The sequence below is a fragment of the Cinclus cinclus genome, chromosome 3 (assembly GCF_963662255.1).
Source record: "Cinclus cinclus chromosome 3, bCinCin1.1, whole genome shotgun sequence".
Taxonomy (NCBI): domain Eukaryota; kingdom Metazoa; phylum Chordata; class Aves; order Passeriformes; family Cinclidae; genus Cinclus; species Cinclus cinclus.
In genome coordinates, this window is record NC_085048.1 from 115,132,513 (window position 1) to 115,149,796 (window position 17,284).

Below are 17,284 nucleotides of genomic sequence, written 5' to 3' on the forward strand. Positions count from 1 at the left end.
CACTTCCCATGAGGAATGACAAAGCACAAGGGTCAAACCTCACAACACCAGAGCACAGCCTTTTATCCATGCTGGGGTCAACAATGATCATCTGCAGAACACAGAGGTGGAAAACCAGAAGACCTCACTTCTCCCTGAACAAATAAAGCACCACGTTTGTTCCAGGCAAACAAAGGAAAAAAGAAAGCATGTAGAAAAAGCAAGGAAGAGGTGTTACTGCCAAGTTGATTCAATCAAAAATTCAAGTGCCAGACATTCAATCCACTTCTCGACTCCTTTCAATTGCACCAGCAATGGCATTGTACAATTATTTCTCCACATACTGTTTGTCCCAAGGCACTTAATGTCCCCCTTGCTTTCACCAGAGTTGTCCATCTCTTACAGCATCTAATAAACATAAGTACAACTGTGACATTCTTTTGTGTGTAGCTTATGTAGTCTGCTACATAAGCTTAAAGAAATCTGTCAAATAAAACCTTTTGTTTCTGAACTTCGGAAATGTAGAGTGCAACTGCTGTGCAAGTCAACATGAGGCAGGCCAGAAATATTTAAATCACATTTTATTTTTCAAATTCAAAAATAACAATTAGCTTTATTTGCCACGTTACACATCTTAGATTTAAAATATCATGCTCTATTTAAATATCCGAGTGACGACACTATACAAATAAAATGTTACACAAAATATATTTAAGAAAATGTTTTGGTCTTCAATCTGAACAATAAATAGACAGGCACTTCTACATATACAAAGAAAGCAACCACTATTTAGAGTAATTCTTATAAGCAGGATGTGGAAATAGAGAAGATCTGAGTTTCGAGGACACACGTGACTCTACATGAGGCTTCATGCAAGCTTCAAAGTTTGGTTCGGAATTCGAAACTCGGGATCTGCACAATTCCGGATTCGCCACCGCTTTACAGGAGACCCAAACCACGCTCTCAGGAAGCAATGTGCAATTTCAGTCATTTCCATCAAATCAAGCTACCTGATCACATTTAGTGCCTGAACAGAAAGCAAGGATTGACCAGAGTAGCTTTCCACAACAATAACATGAACAAGTCAGCTTCAGTATGTAGGCTTGAGGCAGCGGCAGCCCTACCTGCCCAGCCCCCAAAAAACCTCATCTTTTTCCTCACACATTTTGCTCTTAGGGGGCATTTCAAGCAGAATGATCTTTTTTTGGAGGGGGGGGGGGGGAAGGCAACTTCATCTAATAAAAGGGTAAATCCTTCAGACACAGGTACCTTTTGCACAAAGGATCATAAGTAAAGGAAAAAAACACTGTTCCAGGGTGCAAAAGGACTGAAAACTATAAATTTTAAAAAAAAAATCAAAATTCAAAGTCTTGTAAGCGTATCATATCTAAAAGTAAAACTACATTCCCCCAATTTGTGTATTTTCAATTTACAGTGGTTTCCACACACAAACACTACTAAAGGGAAAATAATCTTCCACCATCACAACTGATGAAAGATGCATTGGGGTAGGCAATCTCTGTTTCCAGCACAGCTAACCAGTCACTGACAGCCAGTTATAGCCTCAAAGTCTTTCTTAAAATTAAGACTAATATTGAAACATAATGACCACCAGGACAGTGGAAAAGTCAGGACCAAGTCTTCAAACCATCCCTTTGAATTTCAGTATTACTCTCATTTTCAGAAGTACAGGGAAAAGTTTACAGCAAAAATTCAACCATTAAACAGAGCTTCAGTGACCCAAACTTGCAAAGTTTTTTTTTTTTTTGGACTTAAGACACTTATGCACATTACTTTAACAATTTAAGTGTGGATCTTGCAAGCGTGTCCAAATCCTAATCATTTCTTGAGGTTTTCTACTATGCACTAACATTAAGTTAGTGTAGGAACAGATGTTATTCCTGTATTTCTCTTCGATATCAAATGTTTTGAAGCCTTTGTGTTTTTCTGGAGCAAGCCCAAGCTTCTGAAGGCACATTCCAGTATAAACATCATCAATAGGGTAGAGGAGTACCTGGTCAGATGCATTATTCAGTCTTAGTGCCAGATCACCAGAGTACAGGAACCCGCCGCCTCCTGCGTACGGGGGATACGAACCTTCATAAACACTTTCTGGGATGTAGTACTTCAATTTTTTCTCTCTGTGAGGTCCAGCATCTTTGATCACATCACCTATAAATAAGTCTTTGGCTTTTTCCTTTGATAAGCTCTTCAAGTAATCCAGGATCTGATTGGTATTCACAAAAACATCATCATCACCCTTAAAAATAAACTGGACGTTTGCGCAGCTGCTGCTGACCCACTTCAGAAACAGCACCTCTTTCAGAGTCAGATTGAAGAAAGTGTCTCTGTAGTTCCAGAGGAGAATGTCTTGGTGGGTGTCACTCTCAAACTTAATCATGTGTGAAAGGTCAGGAAAATTATCCTCTGGTGGGGTCTGCCCAAGTAAGAAGACCCTTCTGACTATCACATCCCCTGATTTTATTTCCTTGCCCCAGGATTCCCTGATTGCTTGTCTTCTATCAAAATGGGGTATAAGTGACTTAATAGCCAGCAGCAGGAAAGGTTTCTGGTCACACTTGTTTGGCTGATCCATTAGCAATGAGTAATTTCTACACCTCAAATAGAGGAGGAAGTCTTTGAATCTGTCTGGCAAGTTTGCAAAGTCACTAACCTCTGAGTGCACCGAGGGGTCAGGGTCACAGGAATTGAGAGCACTCAGGTTAGAAACTAAGTTTTCTTCCACAGTCATGTTGGAAAGCAAGGACAGAATAGGGTTGTACAGCAGCTCAAGCTTCTGCTGCTGTTTGTTCCAATAAGCTTTGTGAGGAGTGTATTTCCTCCAGAATCTGCTACGTGGTATAACAACACGGCCTTTTGCATTCTTGTCTTGGCTGCCGCTCTTCGAGACTTCCACAATCACATAAATAAAAATGTTTATCATCATCAGAATTCCCAGCAGCTTTAATCTTCTGCGTCCAACACTCATTTCTCATATCTAGAAATAAATTTAGAAAGATTTTTTAGCTTTCTTCACAGCAAGTTCTTGATCTCATTAAAATACAAACTACTTTCAAATTTAAGTTAGCAGCCTAAAAGCCAAGGTTACCTACAGCCCTGAAGAAGCAAAAGCTAACCTGTCTCTAATACACACACACATGGTTTGGGGTTTCATCAGCAAGCTGGTACAAATGTGAAGTTTCCATCTGCATCTTAGGAAAGTTACACAGCTTTTCATGGTGAGTCTAAATTAGCCAGCACTTTTTGCTTCTCGTTTAGACCCCCTTTCAACACTTGACTGTATAATAATTAGAATCTGAGCCCTCAGCTTGGCCAAGGCAGGCTGAGGAACCTTTTTTTTTTTTTCTGGTAGTAAGGTGAGCTGAAGGGTATAGGATAAATTGCTATATGATAAGGTCAGTTATTTTTAAATTAGGTTTCAAGCTTTTATACTTGCACTCTCACACCTTTCAAAAACGTAATGGGCAGAACCAAATTTTAAAGCACACAATCAGTTTCTGACAATTTCACTTGGCTGTTCCTTGGAAGAAAGGGTGACAAAAGTTGCCAGCTGCATTGCTGATATTCAGACAGAAGAGAACATGAACTCAATTTCCCCCCCCCCCGCCCCCAACTGGAAAAAAGGAATTCAAACAGTAAATGAAAATAGAAGTGCAATTATTACTAGCAAGCAAAAACCCCTAAAAAAAATTAGAAAGGAGAGGCCTCCCATGTATGCAGATTTGGAACAGTATGTGTTTATCTTTGTCATACCATAAGCTCTGTGATCCATCTTGAGTTTTTACTGGGGGAGAAAATGGATCAATCCCTCTATCTTCCACAGCTGTCAGAATGCAGGTACAAGAAACACAATACAAGGAACAACACAAAAACAGTGTGTTCCTCTAGAGCAGTGCTTACCAAACTGTTTACTAGCCCTGGGGTACATCAGTGTACAAGCTCCACAAGTAATTCAGGATGAATAAGAAGGCTACAAAGACCACGCCGAAGCCACAGACAGAACTCACTGTCAAAGCCACTTTCATGTGCCAAGAGTAGAAATTACTATTGGAAAATCAGAAAAACCTAATAATATTCTAATAATTCTTAATAAAGAATTTGTACAGACTGTTGGAAGTCCTGCTGTGAGCACTGCCTCAGGCCCTCAGGTCACAGAGCAACAGCAGACAGGGAGGCAGACTGAGCAGTACACCTTGTGCTTGCTGCTCTTCTTTTTCTCAGCTGTCCTCCGAGACCTGAGCTACACTGACCCTTGGTCTCTTATGGTTTCATCACTCCTACTTCGTTTTACTCCTCAACAAGTTAAACACTAAACTACTAAAAATTTAGGGAGAAAGCAGTAAGTAAATAATCAGTAATATTTTTTTCTCTTATTTGACCCATAACCATTATTAAATCCAAAAGGGCGTGTGTGGGTGTTTTTCTGGAACTGAAATCCAAAGCCACTCCTAAAAAAACCCAGCCTCAGAAAAATGCTTGTGCTTCCTCATGTACCATCTGCAATATTTATCTCTGTATATGCTCAGGCCAGATCTACTTCATTTTGTATTCTACTCTCAGTCATTGATGAAGTTTCTATTCTAATTTTAAAGTAGTTTTCTTATATAATTCAGAGACAAAACCACACTTGTGGTCAGTGTCATTGTTTCAGATAAGCAGCTGAACTGCTAAGAAAGCACTAGGGTTGGTCACACAGATTTCAAAGGAACTTTATCTTCCTCTTTCAACTGCCACTAAAAACAGATAAATACATTGGTTTTCTACATTTCCCTTTCACTAGACACAAAAAATACCAGAGAAGAAGCCATCCCCTGTTTTATGCTGTTTCACTGAGCTCAGCATGAACATCAGGCCCTGCCCTCTACAGCACTTCTCACTAAGCAACAAATGAAGTGGTATCTGACCTATGATCCCAGCACTCCAGAGACAACAGGGTGACTGCTCCCTCCTAGGAGGGAGCCAACAAACATGGGATTCCAGCCAAAGCTTGATTTTTCAGTATCTGCAGCACCACACAGCTCATCTACCACAGCCCCCCAGCTTACCAAGCTGAGAGTATTCAACACCTCTAAGGTAGCTGGATACTGACCTGAGAATCTTCTGACACAATCACAAAGACTTTATTTCCAACACCAAACAAAATCCTTCAGTCCACTGTGACTGCAATCCCTTGTGGCAAATGAGACAGGGATTCTGAGCAGAAAAATCCCCATCTACTCTTAGACTTGGTAGAGCTTCTCAGCAGAAAAAGTACAAGTCTGGCAAGATGACAGTGGTTCCATCTCACAACGCACAGTAAATGGTATCACCACCACAAGGAAGTACTCCCAGCCTCTACTCTGTTCCAGGCTGTGGATCCACAAACAGCTAAACCAATCTAATAATTTGTGCAGGCCAAAGGTAAAACACCAAACTTCTCCACCTCCTTCAAGTCTGACCAAAGACATGGCCTTTCACTGTAAATACTTTTCTGAGGGCAGGAGTTAGGCTGTATTTTCTAAGTGGGCTGAGGACTACATCTACATTATCTGACTGCCAAACCCAAGCATTACAAGTCAGTTTACTTACTGGGGCTGACAAAAGATAAGATAATCCCTGTTACCAGCAGGTATCACACCTACCACCCTACTGGTCCAGGACTAAACTGTCAGGAATCTAGCAAAACCAAGCTGTAATTCAGGTATCTAACAGACATAACCACCCTTCTGTCTTTGCAGAGACTGTGGTGCTAAGGCAGGCTTGGATGTTCCTATGTAACTTCAATTTAGGGCCTGATATCCCTTACAGCAGCTGTACATGCAGCACCACTTCTGACTGTGCCAGCAACAGCACGTGCAGCAGTGACACTGCTGCTTCTGAAATTAACTGTTTTAGCTACTTAACACATCACAAGCCATATGGAGTCCTTCTAACCTCCCGTGAGATGCATCAGTTTTCTCAATAGCTCTGCTCTGTTCAGTGAGTCAAGAGATTTCTGGACTGAGCAACAGCATAGTTTTGGAAGGAGATGATGTTGAGAGCCCCGGGCTGTTGTAATGAATCTGTGCTATTTCCAGCTTTAAAGAACTTGAGTGCTGTTTATTTTCTAGCTGCACACCATCAAATCTCTTCTTTCCCCCGCCACCACCCCTCAGAACTTTACACAAATCCCGTTTCATATGACAGTAATTAAGAAAACCTTAAGAACAGGAGAATATTGCCCTTCTTCAGAAGCCCGGTGGTTACCACGGGAAACAGTCAATGTTTTCTGTGCTCTCCAACCAAGACAGCCTGAGACAGTGTTCCAGCTGCAGGGAAGAAACCAGGATAACAACACGCTACTCAAAGCATCAAGAATTGCACTGAAATTCAGAGCAGCTGATGTTTATTTTAACATTACTTTTATTTATTTGCATATGCCTGCTTTGAGACACCTTTCACCATGTTATTTAGCTTCAGGAGCAACCCTAATCTTCCAGTATTTTAATACCAAAAGACACCAGCGAAACTCAGGCATGGAATTTCAAGATCCGAGTATATATAGCAAGACTAGGGAAGGATGCATATATATTTCCCTAAAACACAGCCCAAGGCATAAAGAACTATAAAGAGTTTGAATAAATGCTAAAATAATTTCACATTCCCTCTCACACTAGTTATCTTCAGCAGCTTTTTACTCAGGAAAAAAAAAGCAAAAAACAAAAGCAATACCAAAACCCCTCACATCCAAGAGAACCAATGGTAGCAAGGCATTTGTCTAGTAATGCTCCCCTGGTTTTCTGCAATAAGGTTTTAGAGGGCCAGACCTGCATTTGAGCAATGTTTACTTATGCAATCGAACCTAGTCTCACTTTGTCCAACCAATTTTTGAATGTCTCTAGATTTTCAGCTTCTGTGAATTATACAGGTTCCTCAATTTCTCCCCACACCAAGATCTTGGAATTACTCACTATTCTGTTGCCGCACAAGGAGAGGAACCCTCTGAAAACTGTTAATAAAAAACAGATTGCATTATTTTTTATATATTCATTTGCCATACAAGCTACATGATGAACTTTCATCTGTCAGCCCTTCCCCTCCCATCTAGTCATTTTTGATACAACAGTAACAACAATAAAAATAAATACTTTAGTACTTTAAAAATTAAATGGAGATTTTATTTTTGTTTTAGAGTTCTATATCAGTGGGGTTTGGTATGAGGTGTAAGCCTTATACCAAAAGACTCGGTTGTGCACAAAGACCACGAAGTCATTGTGCACCCCACACAAGGGATGGCTCTGGAGTGCAAGAGCAAATCAAGACTCCACTTGCAGGCTCTCTGACCTCACCCAGTCACAACCACAGCCGAGCAGAGGAAACATGTTCCAGCAGGATTCTTCTCCAGCACCAGCTGCCGGTGACCACATTCCTGCACCAGGGCTCAGCAAGCTGAGCCAGCCTCCACCAGGTGAGAACACCATCCTACAAACCTGCCAGCAGGTCGCTGCTGAAGCCAGCAGCTTTGGGCACAGCGCAGGCAGCCCCTGCAGCGACCTGTGGGATCTGTGAGCACTGCCTTTAAACCTCCCAGACTGATACCACCCGCACAAAAGGCAGCAGCTTTTTGCTATCCAGAGTCTTGCTTCTCCCAAGCAATCGCGTAACTCACAGCGTCTCAAGGTGCTGCTCAGAGCAGTCATATTCTGGTCAAAGTCCAGTTTACTTGTCAAAAGCTGCTACAAACTGGTGGGGAAATCCCTACCGCGTTCAAGTTAGTAAAAGCTTTGTAACAACTCAAAATTCTCTCTAATACCTACTTGATTTGTGTCCCACACTACTGATGTCAGCTTTCAACTGTGCTATTAAAAGACTTAACAGTTCTTTCTTTTACTGCTGAATGCTAAGTTCTGAGGAGCAGAATTTCAGAATCTTCACAGGAAGTTTTACTATGTTTCGTGTCACCATTTGGACTAATTTCAGGTCTTCCCCTAGCTCTAGCTCCTGCAGCAGAAAAGAGAAGCCACCAGAACCTTGCCTTTTAAGGTGTGCTATTTAAAATAACATCTATGAAACAGAAGTTGACTTTATATTGGTGCTCTAGAAATACTGCAGCAGCACCCACAGAGTCTGCATCGAGCTATCTTTGTATCAGGTTATCTTTAAAAGTCATTCAACCCTAAAAACTTACTTTTAACTTCTTTGAAACCACCCTATGTAAAAATCCTGCTTGAGAGAACACTTAGAGAAGGAAGAGATAGCATCGGCTCACCACTGTCTAAAACTGAATACTTTCAGCCCCAAACCAAACTGCTGAGATCCCCAAAACTCCAACCAAAGGGTAATCTACTTTTTCAATCATTTTTAAATAAGTCAGCTACCAGTAAATCATCAGATCATCTCAGCCCTGTCTGTATTTTAAGTTATTTGCAGGTGTCTCTCATAAAAGCTCTGGGTTTGATTGAGAAATTATTTAAATACGGTGCACCTACTGAATTCAGCGTAAGTTAGACCTAAATATTTTCTTTTTATCTGTCAAAATTAAATCCTCGGATTGGGTGAAAGAATATTCAGTTTTATATTTGAATTCTTGTGTACCTATAGAAGATCAAAGCCTATGCAAGAAAAGGCCGTTATGAAAACTATTCTGTAAACTCAATCCCAGGTTTAATGGATATTCTAATTTTTCTACTGGTGTAGACTTACTTGAGTTTGGCCACGGTTTCCCACAGGGATGAACAAGCAACGTAGCTGCACACGTACACCATACCTACATTAGTCAATTTAAGCACCAGCAGTGTCTCAATAAATCAGTGCATCACGCTAACATTACCATTCTACAGTGGCATGCTTGCAGCCACACCAGACAGCTATGAAGGTGTTCCTAACTGCCCACGAAAAAAAAAAAAAAAAAAACCAACAAAAAAACCCCCTACACAACAAAAATCTTGTGATTAAAAAAGTTTGGTTTATTTATTTAACGGTAAAAATGGTTTGGGTGTTTTGGTTTTTTTTTTTTTTCCTCATTAATTGAGCTTTGACACTGCTGACAAAGGGTAAGATGTCAACTCACTATAAAAATGAATATTAACGTTTAATATGCCAATAGTTGAGGGCCTGTGGTAGCAGATGTGACCTGTTTTTCCCACTTTGTTAATACAAAAAATTCCTGTGCCATTGTAAGGTCAGTTCAAGCTTGAGAATGATGACGTTGTGAATTTGTTAGGAATAACCTGGAGCTGCCAGCTTCTGATTTAAGAAGAACTTCAGTTTTCACTTGACAGGCTTCAGCTTGAACCAACAGTAAATTATAAAGAATCAAGAGGAGGGGTTTAACCGAGTGTCAGCAGAGAACTATTTCTTGGAACAAAATTAATTGTCATTCATCACATCATTAGAAGTGGGGAAGCACAGTTCCATGGCAGTTTAAAGCAGTTTCAGTCATGGCTGACTCATTCCTGTAAATTTATTCCTTCCCCTGCATAAGCTGCACGGTCCCATCTACCTTTGCACTGATTTGATTGCGGTGAATCAGTTCAGGGAGCTGGAGGACAATAAAGAACCTACAACAAAGCAGCAATTAGCTTTCAGCCAGCTCACATCACCCCAAGGTGTGCTGCACACACACCGGGAACAGGGCAGGAGAAGAGGGAGGGCTCGCACAGCCCAGGCCACAGCAGAGCCCATCTGTCATCAGCCTCGGCTTCCATGTACCAGCACACTGCTGCTGCTGGCTGTCACCTTCACCCAGAGCTCCCTCGGGCAGGGCCACACACAGCCAGCACTGCTCCACCAGAGGCAGAAAGAGTCTGGGCTACCTATTCCACTACAAGGTACACCCCAAGGCCCGAATTTCTCTGGCACTTTCCGTGCCCAGGTCACTGAGGCAGCGACTGACCTGGCGTGACCCACCCGTGTCTGCTCCTTGCTATGAGATTCATTCCAGCTGCACTTTATCTGTCCATAACTACTAGAAAGTCAAGGAAGTAGATAAGGAGCCACCTCCCTCCTAGACACCTTGTGCTGGGAACAGTGCTAGTTCTGGTGAGAAAGAATGGATGTAACACATTGCAAATCTGACCGATGGTTTCAGAGGGCATTTAAAGGGAGAAAGTCTTCAGGACAGACACTTTTACCTCTTACTTTTGTGCTGTATTTGAAATAAAGCTCATTATTAGAAAATCTATGCAAAATGCACACAACCGTAATTTCCACAAACGAGACAATACAACTGCTCCTGGTATCTCTTCCAGTTTCATCTTAAAACCAGTAATTAATCCTGCCTTAGCCATATTCCAACCACCTTCATATCTGCACAGAGAGCAATCATTATACAGTCAACTAACAAAACCATCCTTCAAGCATCATACCTCAGGTCATGAAAATTTTACCCCTGCTTTGTCTTCTTGCCCACACTAGACACAAAACACAGTACTAAAACCTATGTTTCAAAAACAAGAACAGTGTAACTTGATACAGCTGATGAAATCAACGCCTCCCCCCTGGTTACCACCATCCTATTGGGTTAAAAATAAACACTAGTTTTCAATTTGACTTCCCCAAGCTGTGCCGCCTTTGTGTGACGGGATACACAACTTGGGAGGGTAAAATTCCCAGCCGTCTCAAGCCCTGTTTCCCTGCCGGTGCTATGTGGTTACTCAGAAGTCAATTCAAACCAAATTCATACCTTGAATATTCATGTCAGTTCTGGAATCTGCCTCTGAGCTTGCAGGACTGAGCTAAACACACACTGGAGAACACAAAGCCTACATTTTAAAATGCAAATATATAAAAACTATTTTTGCCTTCAACTGCTTTTGGTTTCAGGTGTAATTAACATTTACAGAAAAAGTTCTTCATCTTTCTGAATAATTAATTGAAAGTTCAGAAAAATCAGTGGAGTGGTAAGCAGAGAAGTTCATTGTCCTCCTTCAAAGCTGTAAAACCTAAGGCACAGATCTTGTTCCAGCCTATCAAATTTATGGAAAAGGAAACAATTTCTCCAGCAGCTTTAGGCAGCTAAAGATGCATATAAGTACCAGGAGGATTTTGTAAAGGATCTTTAAGCCGGCTAGGCAGCTAACTCCCGTTTTTGTTAACAGCAGATAAGCATCTAACCCGATTAGAATAAATCCGAGTAGCACCTTCTGTACCTGTTACCTGCACACTAAAGTGAGCACCCATAAAGCTTGAGAGTGGTTTGGGTAATTAACTTAAGGCTGTTCTGCACGGGTTTTAATTGTTTTTATTCAAAAGCAGATCAACAATAACTTCGCAACAACAATTTCCATCCCAAAGACAGCTTCCCACGGAGCAGTTTCTAACTTTCAAGTATCAGATGAAAAAATATAATTGCTCAAGTAAGATAAACCAGCACTGCATTCAGGATACAGTCGGCCGTTCAGCAGCAGCTCTCCTTAAACTCAGCTGAAAGAATTCCACCCTTTCCCAAGCTATAAATTCCCATATTTGCGCGGCTCACCGTGTTACATTATGTCTAACCCCGAAGACGAGCAAACTGTAAAGGTTATTTCTCAACCCACCTAGCTCCTCAGTTCAATTCACGACCCAGCTGCACAAACAGCTACACCAGCACAAGGCTGGAGCACACACCGCTTCAGGCTCCGAACCGCCCCAGGATACAGCAGGATGCTCCCGGCAGGAAATTCGGGCAGGAGCCTGCGCATCCCACAGCACGAACATCTGAGTGGGGCACAAAAACCTTCAGCACCACCGTAAATTCTCCTGTAAACCCCATAACGACACGCAGGTCGTCTGCCGGTTCATAAACCTCTGAGCCTTTGGGAATTACCCTTTTATGGGAATATTAGTCATTCTCACCCACAAGTCAAGGTTTCCTGCTCATTTGATCCAGATAGCTGGCTCACAGCTGAAGGGATTTGGTCAATTCACTCTCAAGACTAACTCTTCTGAGTGTGCTTAAGATGAAGCAGCTCCTAAATTTCAGAAGTTATTTACAAAGATGAGCAAAACTGTCCCCAAACTAAATGCTTTTCAACTCCTACCGTTGTATGTCTCCCAAACAACAAAGCTTTGTTAACCAGGTGCTGAGGGAAACTGCTTCATCAATTCTCCCTTGAAAACTCAGTACCACACCCATCACACCCAGGGATTCTTTTCCTTACTTAAATGCTAATTGCCTCTCACGACGCTCCAATAATTCTTCTGCACAGTTCATCACGAGACAGTTTAATGATCCAGTCTTTTCACTGGGTTTTACACGATCTGGAGACTGGGGTTGGTTTATACTTAGGCACCTTTGAAATCCTAAAAGGCTCAAGGAACTCGGTGAGAAAGGTAACAGGCAAAGAGTCCCAGGTACCTGTCAGTGCTTCCTATGGAAAAGTAAAATGTGACTGGACAGGTTTGACATTTATTCCCCGGCTTTGGGTCGGTGACTTCTTCACTCTACTAAATCGACAGGAAGAGCCTGTGTTTCATCCTACCATCATCATAATGGTTTCTTTTTTTTTTTTTTTTTTTTTGCTGTTTTTTAGGCACATGAAGGGGGCTTGCTTACAACCGTGAACTGACAAAAACATCTAACTATACCTCTGTGAGGTCAGAACATGGCAGGACAGGGATAACACGTTAGGAATTTCTGTGAACCGCACTCACAGGCACAGATCCTTCTCCAAACCACATGAAGCACTGTCCATGCAGGGCCAGGAGTTGGACTCCAATGATCCCTGTGGGGAGCCCGGTTCCAAGCATGATTCTGTAATAAGCACTGATATGAACACAGCCTATGACACACCAGAAACATCAAACACTAATCCCATGATTGCACATGCGCCCAACCTTCTTCCTAAATTAACTGTTAACACTTCGGTTTAAAATGTGTAAGGCACTAATAGTACATGTACCTGGAAAAAAAAAATCAAGTTAGAATTTAGAAAGTAAGTGAATGCCTACTTGCTTCAAAATTACTGACACATTTCTACCACAGTGTAACATAAAATGTAATAAAGAGATACGCTAAGAAAAAATATACCAAACCAACAACCTCTGAGAGGGATAGATAGTTTCAAGCTTTTGGAAGGGAATCAATCCTAATGGCCTTCAAGAAACATTAACATGAAAACCAGAAATTAAAATTCACGAATAAATGAAATACATGTTGGTTTGTTTTGGGTTTTTTTCTATATTCTGTGCTTTTTACAGAAAACTTGTTACCATAATAAGTTCACTCTTGCCAATATCTTCCCTCCACCCTGCCTTTGGTCTATTCTTGGTAAGTTTGAGAATATACACTTTAAGCTCTACCTATAAAAAAACCTCCCAGTCTCTACTATGCAGACTGCAAATTCTTCAAAAAGAAGCAATTAATGTTTTAAGGTTTTTTGTTTGGTTGGTTTTTTGTTTTTTTTTTTTTTTTTTTTTTTTTTTTTTTTAACCGCAGGAGCCATAACCAAACCCAGTAAAAGATGATTTGGAAAGTCAGCCTTTGGTGTGTTTTCGACAGAGCTGCTTTACTCACTGGCAGCACAAGGTACAAGTCTGACAGCACACAGGAAAAGTCCACCAAGCAACCAGCTGTGGGTTTCACAACCCGCCTCAAGTAAAGGTTTTGCAAGAGCATCTGACACATTTGTCAAAAATTCAGTGATCTGCCGAGAAAGAACAAGTCACCAAAGGGCTTGGCTGAGCATTTTAATTTATATTGCTCCATCTTTTTTCTATCCTTGGGGTAATTTGGGACAAAATGACCATACAGGTTTTAGTGAAGTATACAGATCAATGACAAGGCAGCCCTGCTTCCTGACTGCTGTGATAATGACAATTTTGGCTGTGGTAGGAGACACGATCACATCCTGTTTCAAACACAGGATCAGCACAGCCTTTTGTCGCTAGCATTTTTTCCTCCTTCGAGTGGATTTACACAGCCAACAGGAAAAATCCCTGTCGGAGCTGGATCCACTGTGAAACTAGCTGCGCCAGGTGGCAGTAAAATGACAGTTCCTCGGGGTCTCAGCACTGACAAGTCACCATGGAGCAACACTCCTCCAAAAGGCTCGGCTCTCCAAGGAATCTTTGCCAGGCTAGGCAAGAAGATGAAGACTCAGAATCTGCTTTTTTTCCCTCCCCACCTCTACATACACTGTGACATACTCGTACAGACAATTGCCCAGATTTGCCAGCACAGAATACACCACTTTATCCACTCTCTTTTCTCATCAAGCACTGCTTTTTCTCTGCACAAACACCACTTCTCCACTGATCTCCTCAGCAACGTCTTCATTACCCAGAAGCATTTAAAAAAATTTCAGGAGCAGCTTCCAGGCAATAATAATAAATTTTTTGACTACCAGTGACACTGTGTTCATTAGGAACAATCTCTGGGGAGATTAGTGAGTTTTACCTATTATGAAACAGAACATCAGACAGCCAACTAGCACTCTCAGCCATCTAAAGAACGACCTTCAAAAACGAGTCCCTTCAGCTGTGCTACCTTGCTGCATTTTCCTCATCGTGGAGAAAAGAAACAAGCACAAATCCAAGCAAAACCTCTTTACAGGTGACAGAATTACTTTAAGTACATTCTATTTTTTTATGCTCTATCCGTAGCTTCCCTACAGCCACACAGCTCAGTACTGCACAACATCTCCTGTAGAAAGTCACACGTTCAAAGAGCAAGCAGCAAAACCAGGGTTTTTTTTTTAAGCCAAAATACTTTGACTCTAACTGACAGTATTACATTTTTAGGTACAAGACAAACATTCTGCACTTTAATCCATCTCCACAGCAGTATTGTTTTTGGGTTTTTTTTTAAGATATCTATCTTTTCGAGTTGTTTACAGCCCCGGGAAGAAAAAAAAAAAAAAAAAAAGAAACCAAACAAAAAAACAAAACCGACAGAAAAAATCTCCAAACCGTTACAAATTAAATCTGCCGAATAAGAAAAGCTGTTCCTCCGTTTCCTTTCCTCCACGCATTTCGTAACAATGTCAGCGCTCATTCAATTCCTCCGGTGGTTCATCAGGCATTACGGCTGGGCAGTGTCTGCCAGCAGCCTGAGCTCTCCATCCCATCCGAACCGAACCGAACCCCGATCGTGCCACGCACCCGAGTGTCATCTGCCGCCCCCGCCCCACCCTCCGCACACGCCCTCGGTGACAGCACCGGAGCCTGAAGCCAAAGCAGCACTGCAAGAAGAACACGAAACCGCTTTCAGCAGCTTAGGAAGAGAACCGGATTCCGGGCTGTCTCTCTCTCTTGAAGAGGGTGAGAAATAATTTACCGGAAATTTCCTCAAAGGACAACGCTATAATTATGTTTCGTCAGTAACTCGCAGATGACATGTCTAGAACGCTAATTTTGGGCACGCGTCTTTCCGCGGCCGGACTAAACTTCTTCTGTGCCCAAAACTAAGGCTTTCTGTCCAAAAAAATTTAAAAAAATTTAAAAAAAAAGAAGGGGGAGGGAAGGAGAAAACCCCATAAGGAAGAAAAACCTCAACAACCGAACCACGCAAGCTCTTATTTTGCCTAGTTAAAACTAACCCGTGAGTATTTAATAATCAACCCCAACAGCACTGAGCATTTTGGGAAGTCGGATGAAAGGGTTACTCAAGTAACTTTCACCACAAATTTTTGCAGGATGACTGAATCGCGAGCTGCAGTTTAGCCACATTCCCTGCGAGTAACCCTAAGTCCCCTCCTGACGGGACACAGGATGTGTCCGGAATTCGGAAGGACTAAAAAAAGCATCATCTCGTGAAGGAGCACATACCTTCAGGCGAACTCCAACACAAATATTATTTTTTTTTTCCCCCCCCTTTCAGGTCCACCGAAGTCCACACTTCAGCACCACTGCTTCAGCACCGCGCTGTCTAGAATCCCGACGCGGATGTTAATAATTAACCCGCAGGGTCGCAGAGAGCTAATGAGGTGACCACAGGAGCGCTGCGAAGTGTCCCCGCTCCGCCACCACCGCCGCCCTCTGTCCCTGCCCTCCGGCCAAGGAGCGACTGCAGCAGCTCCCGGCACCGCCGCATCTCCCACGGCTCGGGCTTTCCCTAGGAAAAAAAAAACCTCGAGGCTTCGGCACCGCCAACGAACGCCTCCCCCATGGCGGCAAAACGAATAAACGAAACATTAAAAAGGTCTTCAAAAAGCGAGGGCGAACACACGGTGGGCTGAGCCGGCCTGAGTTTCATCCCTGCCCAGCAGGCTGCGCCGCTCCGGCTGCAACATGTGCCGGGTCCCCACCCTGCCGCCGCCCGTCACCTCCCAGCCGGCGAAAAGAAAAAATCCCACCCCGAAAAAAAAAAAAAAATCTTAAAAAAAAAAAAAATAACAACCCAACTCTACGTCTCCGCCTGTTCGCCCCTCGCGCCGCCAGCTCGCAGCGGTCACTACGCAAATAAGCGGGGGAGGGGGGGGAGGGGGGGGCGACGATGGGGAAGGGAAACCTCAGGAGCTGGAAAAGCACGGGAGGTAAAAATTAAGTTGAAACACGAGGCTTTTTTCGCCAACCCTTCCCGTCCCTCCTCAGCCGCTCCGGCAGCGCCGATCCCCGCCGGCCCTCGGAGACAGCGCTGGCGGCCGAGCCCCCCCCGCCCGTACCTTGCCTGGCTGCCGCGGGGCTCCGCCGGGGTTCGTGCTGCCGCCGCCTCCGCCTCCACCATGCTTTGTCCGGCCGCGGGCTGCCCTCGCCGCGGGCTCCCACCCGCCCGGCCCACCACGGCCCTCGCTGCCGCCCCGCTCCGCTCCGCCGTCCCCCGCAGCGGGCGGGGGGGGGCTCCGCACCTGAGGGCGGCGCCGAGGCAAGCTCGTCCTTCGTGCCCGCGGGACGGCGCGCCCCGCAGCTGTGTCCTCAGGGCCGGCCGCTCCTGAGGTGCGCGCCTGCGGCGGAGGAGGCGGAGGAGGAGAAGGCGGTGGAGGAGGAGGCGGGGGCGCGCCCGGGGAGCGCCTCTCACTTGTTGCCCTGTGGCGGAGCCCCGCGTGCGCGCGCGCACCGCCCGCCAGGCGCCGCCGCCGCCGCGCGCTGCAGGGGGCGGGGGCGGGGGCGGGGCCGAGGCGGGCGGGGCCGAGGCACACAGCTGGGGAGCGCCGGCCGCGGCCCCGCCCCCGCCCGGCCGCCGGCGCCGCGGGTTGGCGGGAGCGCGCGGCGCGCGCCCCGCGGGGCGGGGCCGGGCCGGGGGTGTCCCCGCGGTTGCCGGAGCGCCGCTCCCCTGAGGGGAGCGCGCGGTCGGGCGGGAGCGGTCCCGTCCAGTCCCGTCCCGGCTGGACGCGGTGTTTTCCCTCCCCGGCACCGCCTTGGAACCCAGGCTGTAGAACTGGAAGGTGTTTACCTCAGAAAAGGT

The 17,284-nt window shown here is 44.3% G+C and overlaps 1 protein-coding gene across 1 annotated transcript; it reads right to left on the reverse strand.

Moving 5' to 3' along the window:
- Positions 1 to 606: 606 nt before the first annotated feature.
- On the reverse strand, positions 607 to 16,583 carry B3GNT2 (UDP-GlcNAc:betaGal beta-1,3-N-acetylglucosaminyltransferase 2). The gene is made up of 2 exons (XM_062489472.1): positions 16,545 to 16,583; positions 607 to 2,977 (listed from the first exon to the last, which is right to left on the reverse strand). Exon 2 carries the CDS (start codon positions 2,966 to 2,968, stop codon positions 1,775 to 1,777), a length of 1,194 nt encoding a protein of 397 aa, XP_062345456.1. The 5' UTR covers positions 2,969 to 2,977; positions 16,545 to 16,583; the 3' UTR covers positions 607 to 1,774.
- Positions 16,584 to 17,284: the final 701 nt, after the last annotated feature.

What these genes read in the sequence shown, in the direction of transcription:
- B3GNT2 (XM_062489472.1), bottom strand. Translation starts at nt 2,968, where the DNA reads ATGAGTGTTGGACGCAGAAGATTAAAGCTGCTGGGAATTCTGATGATG.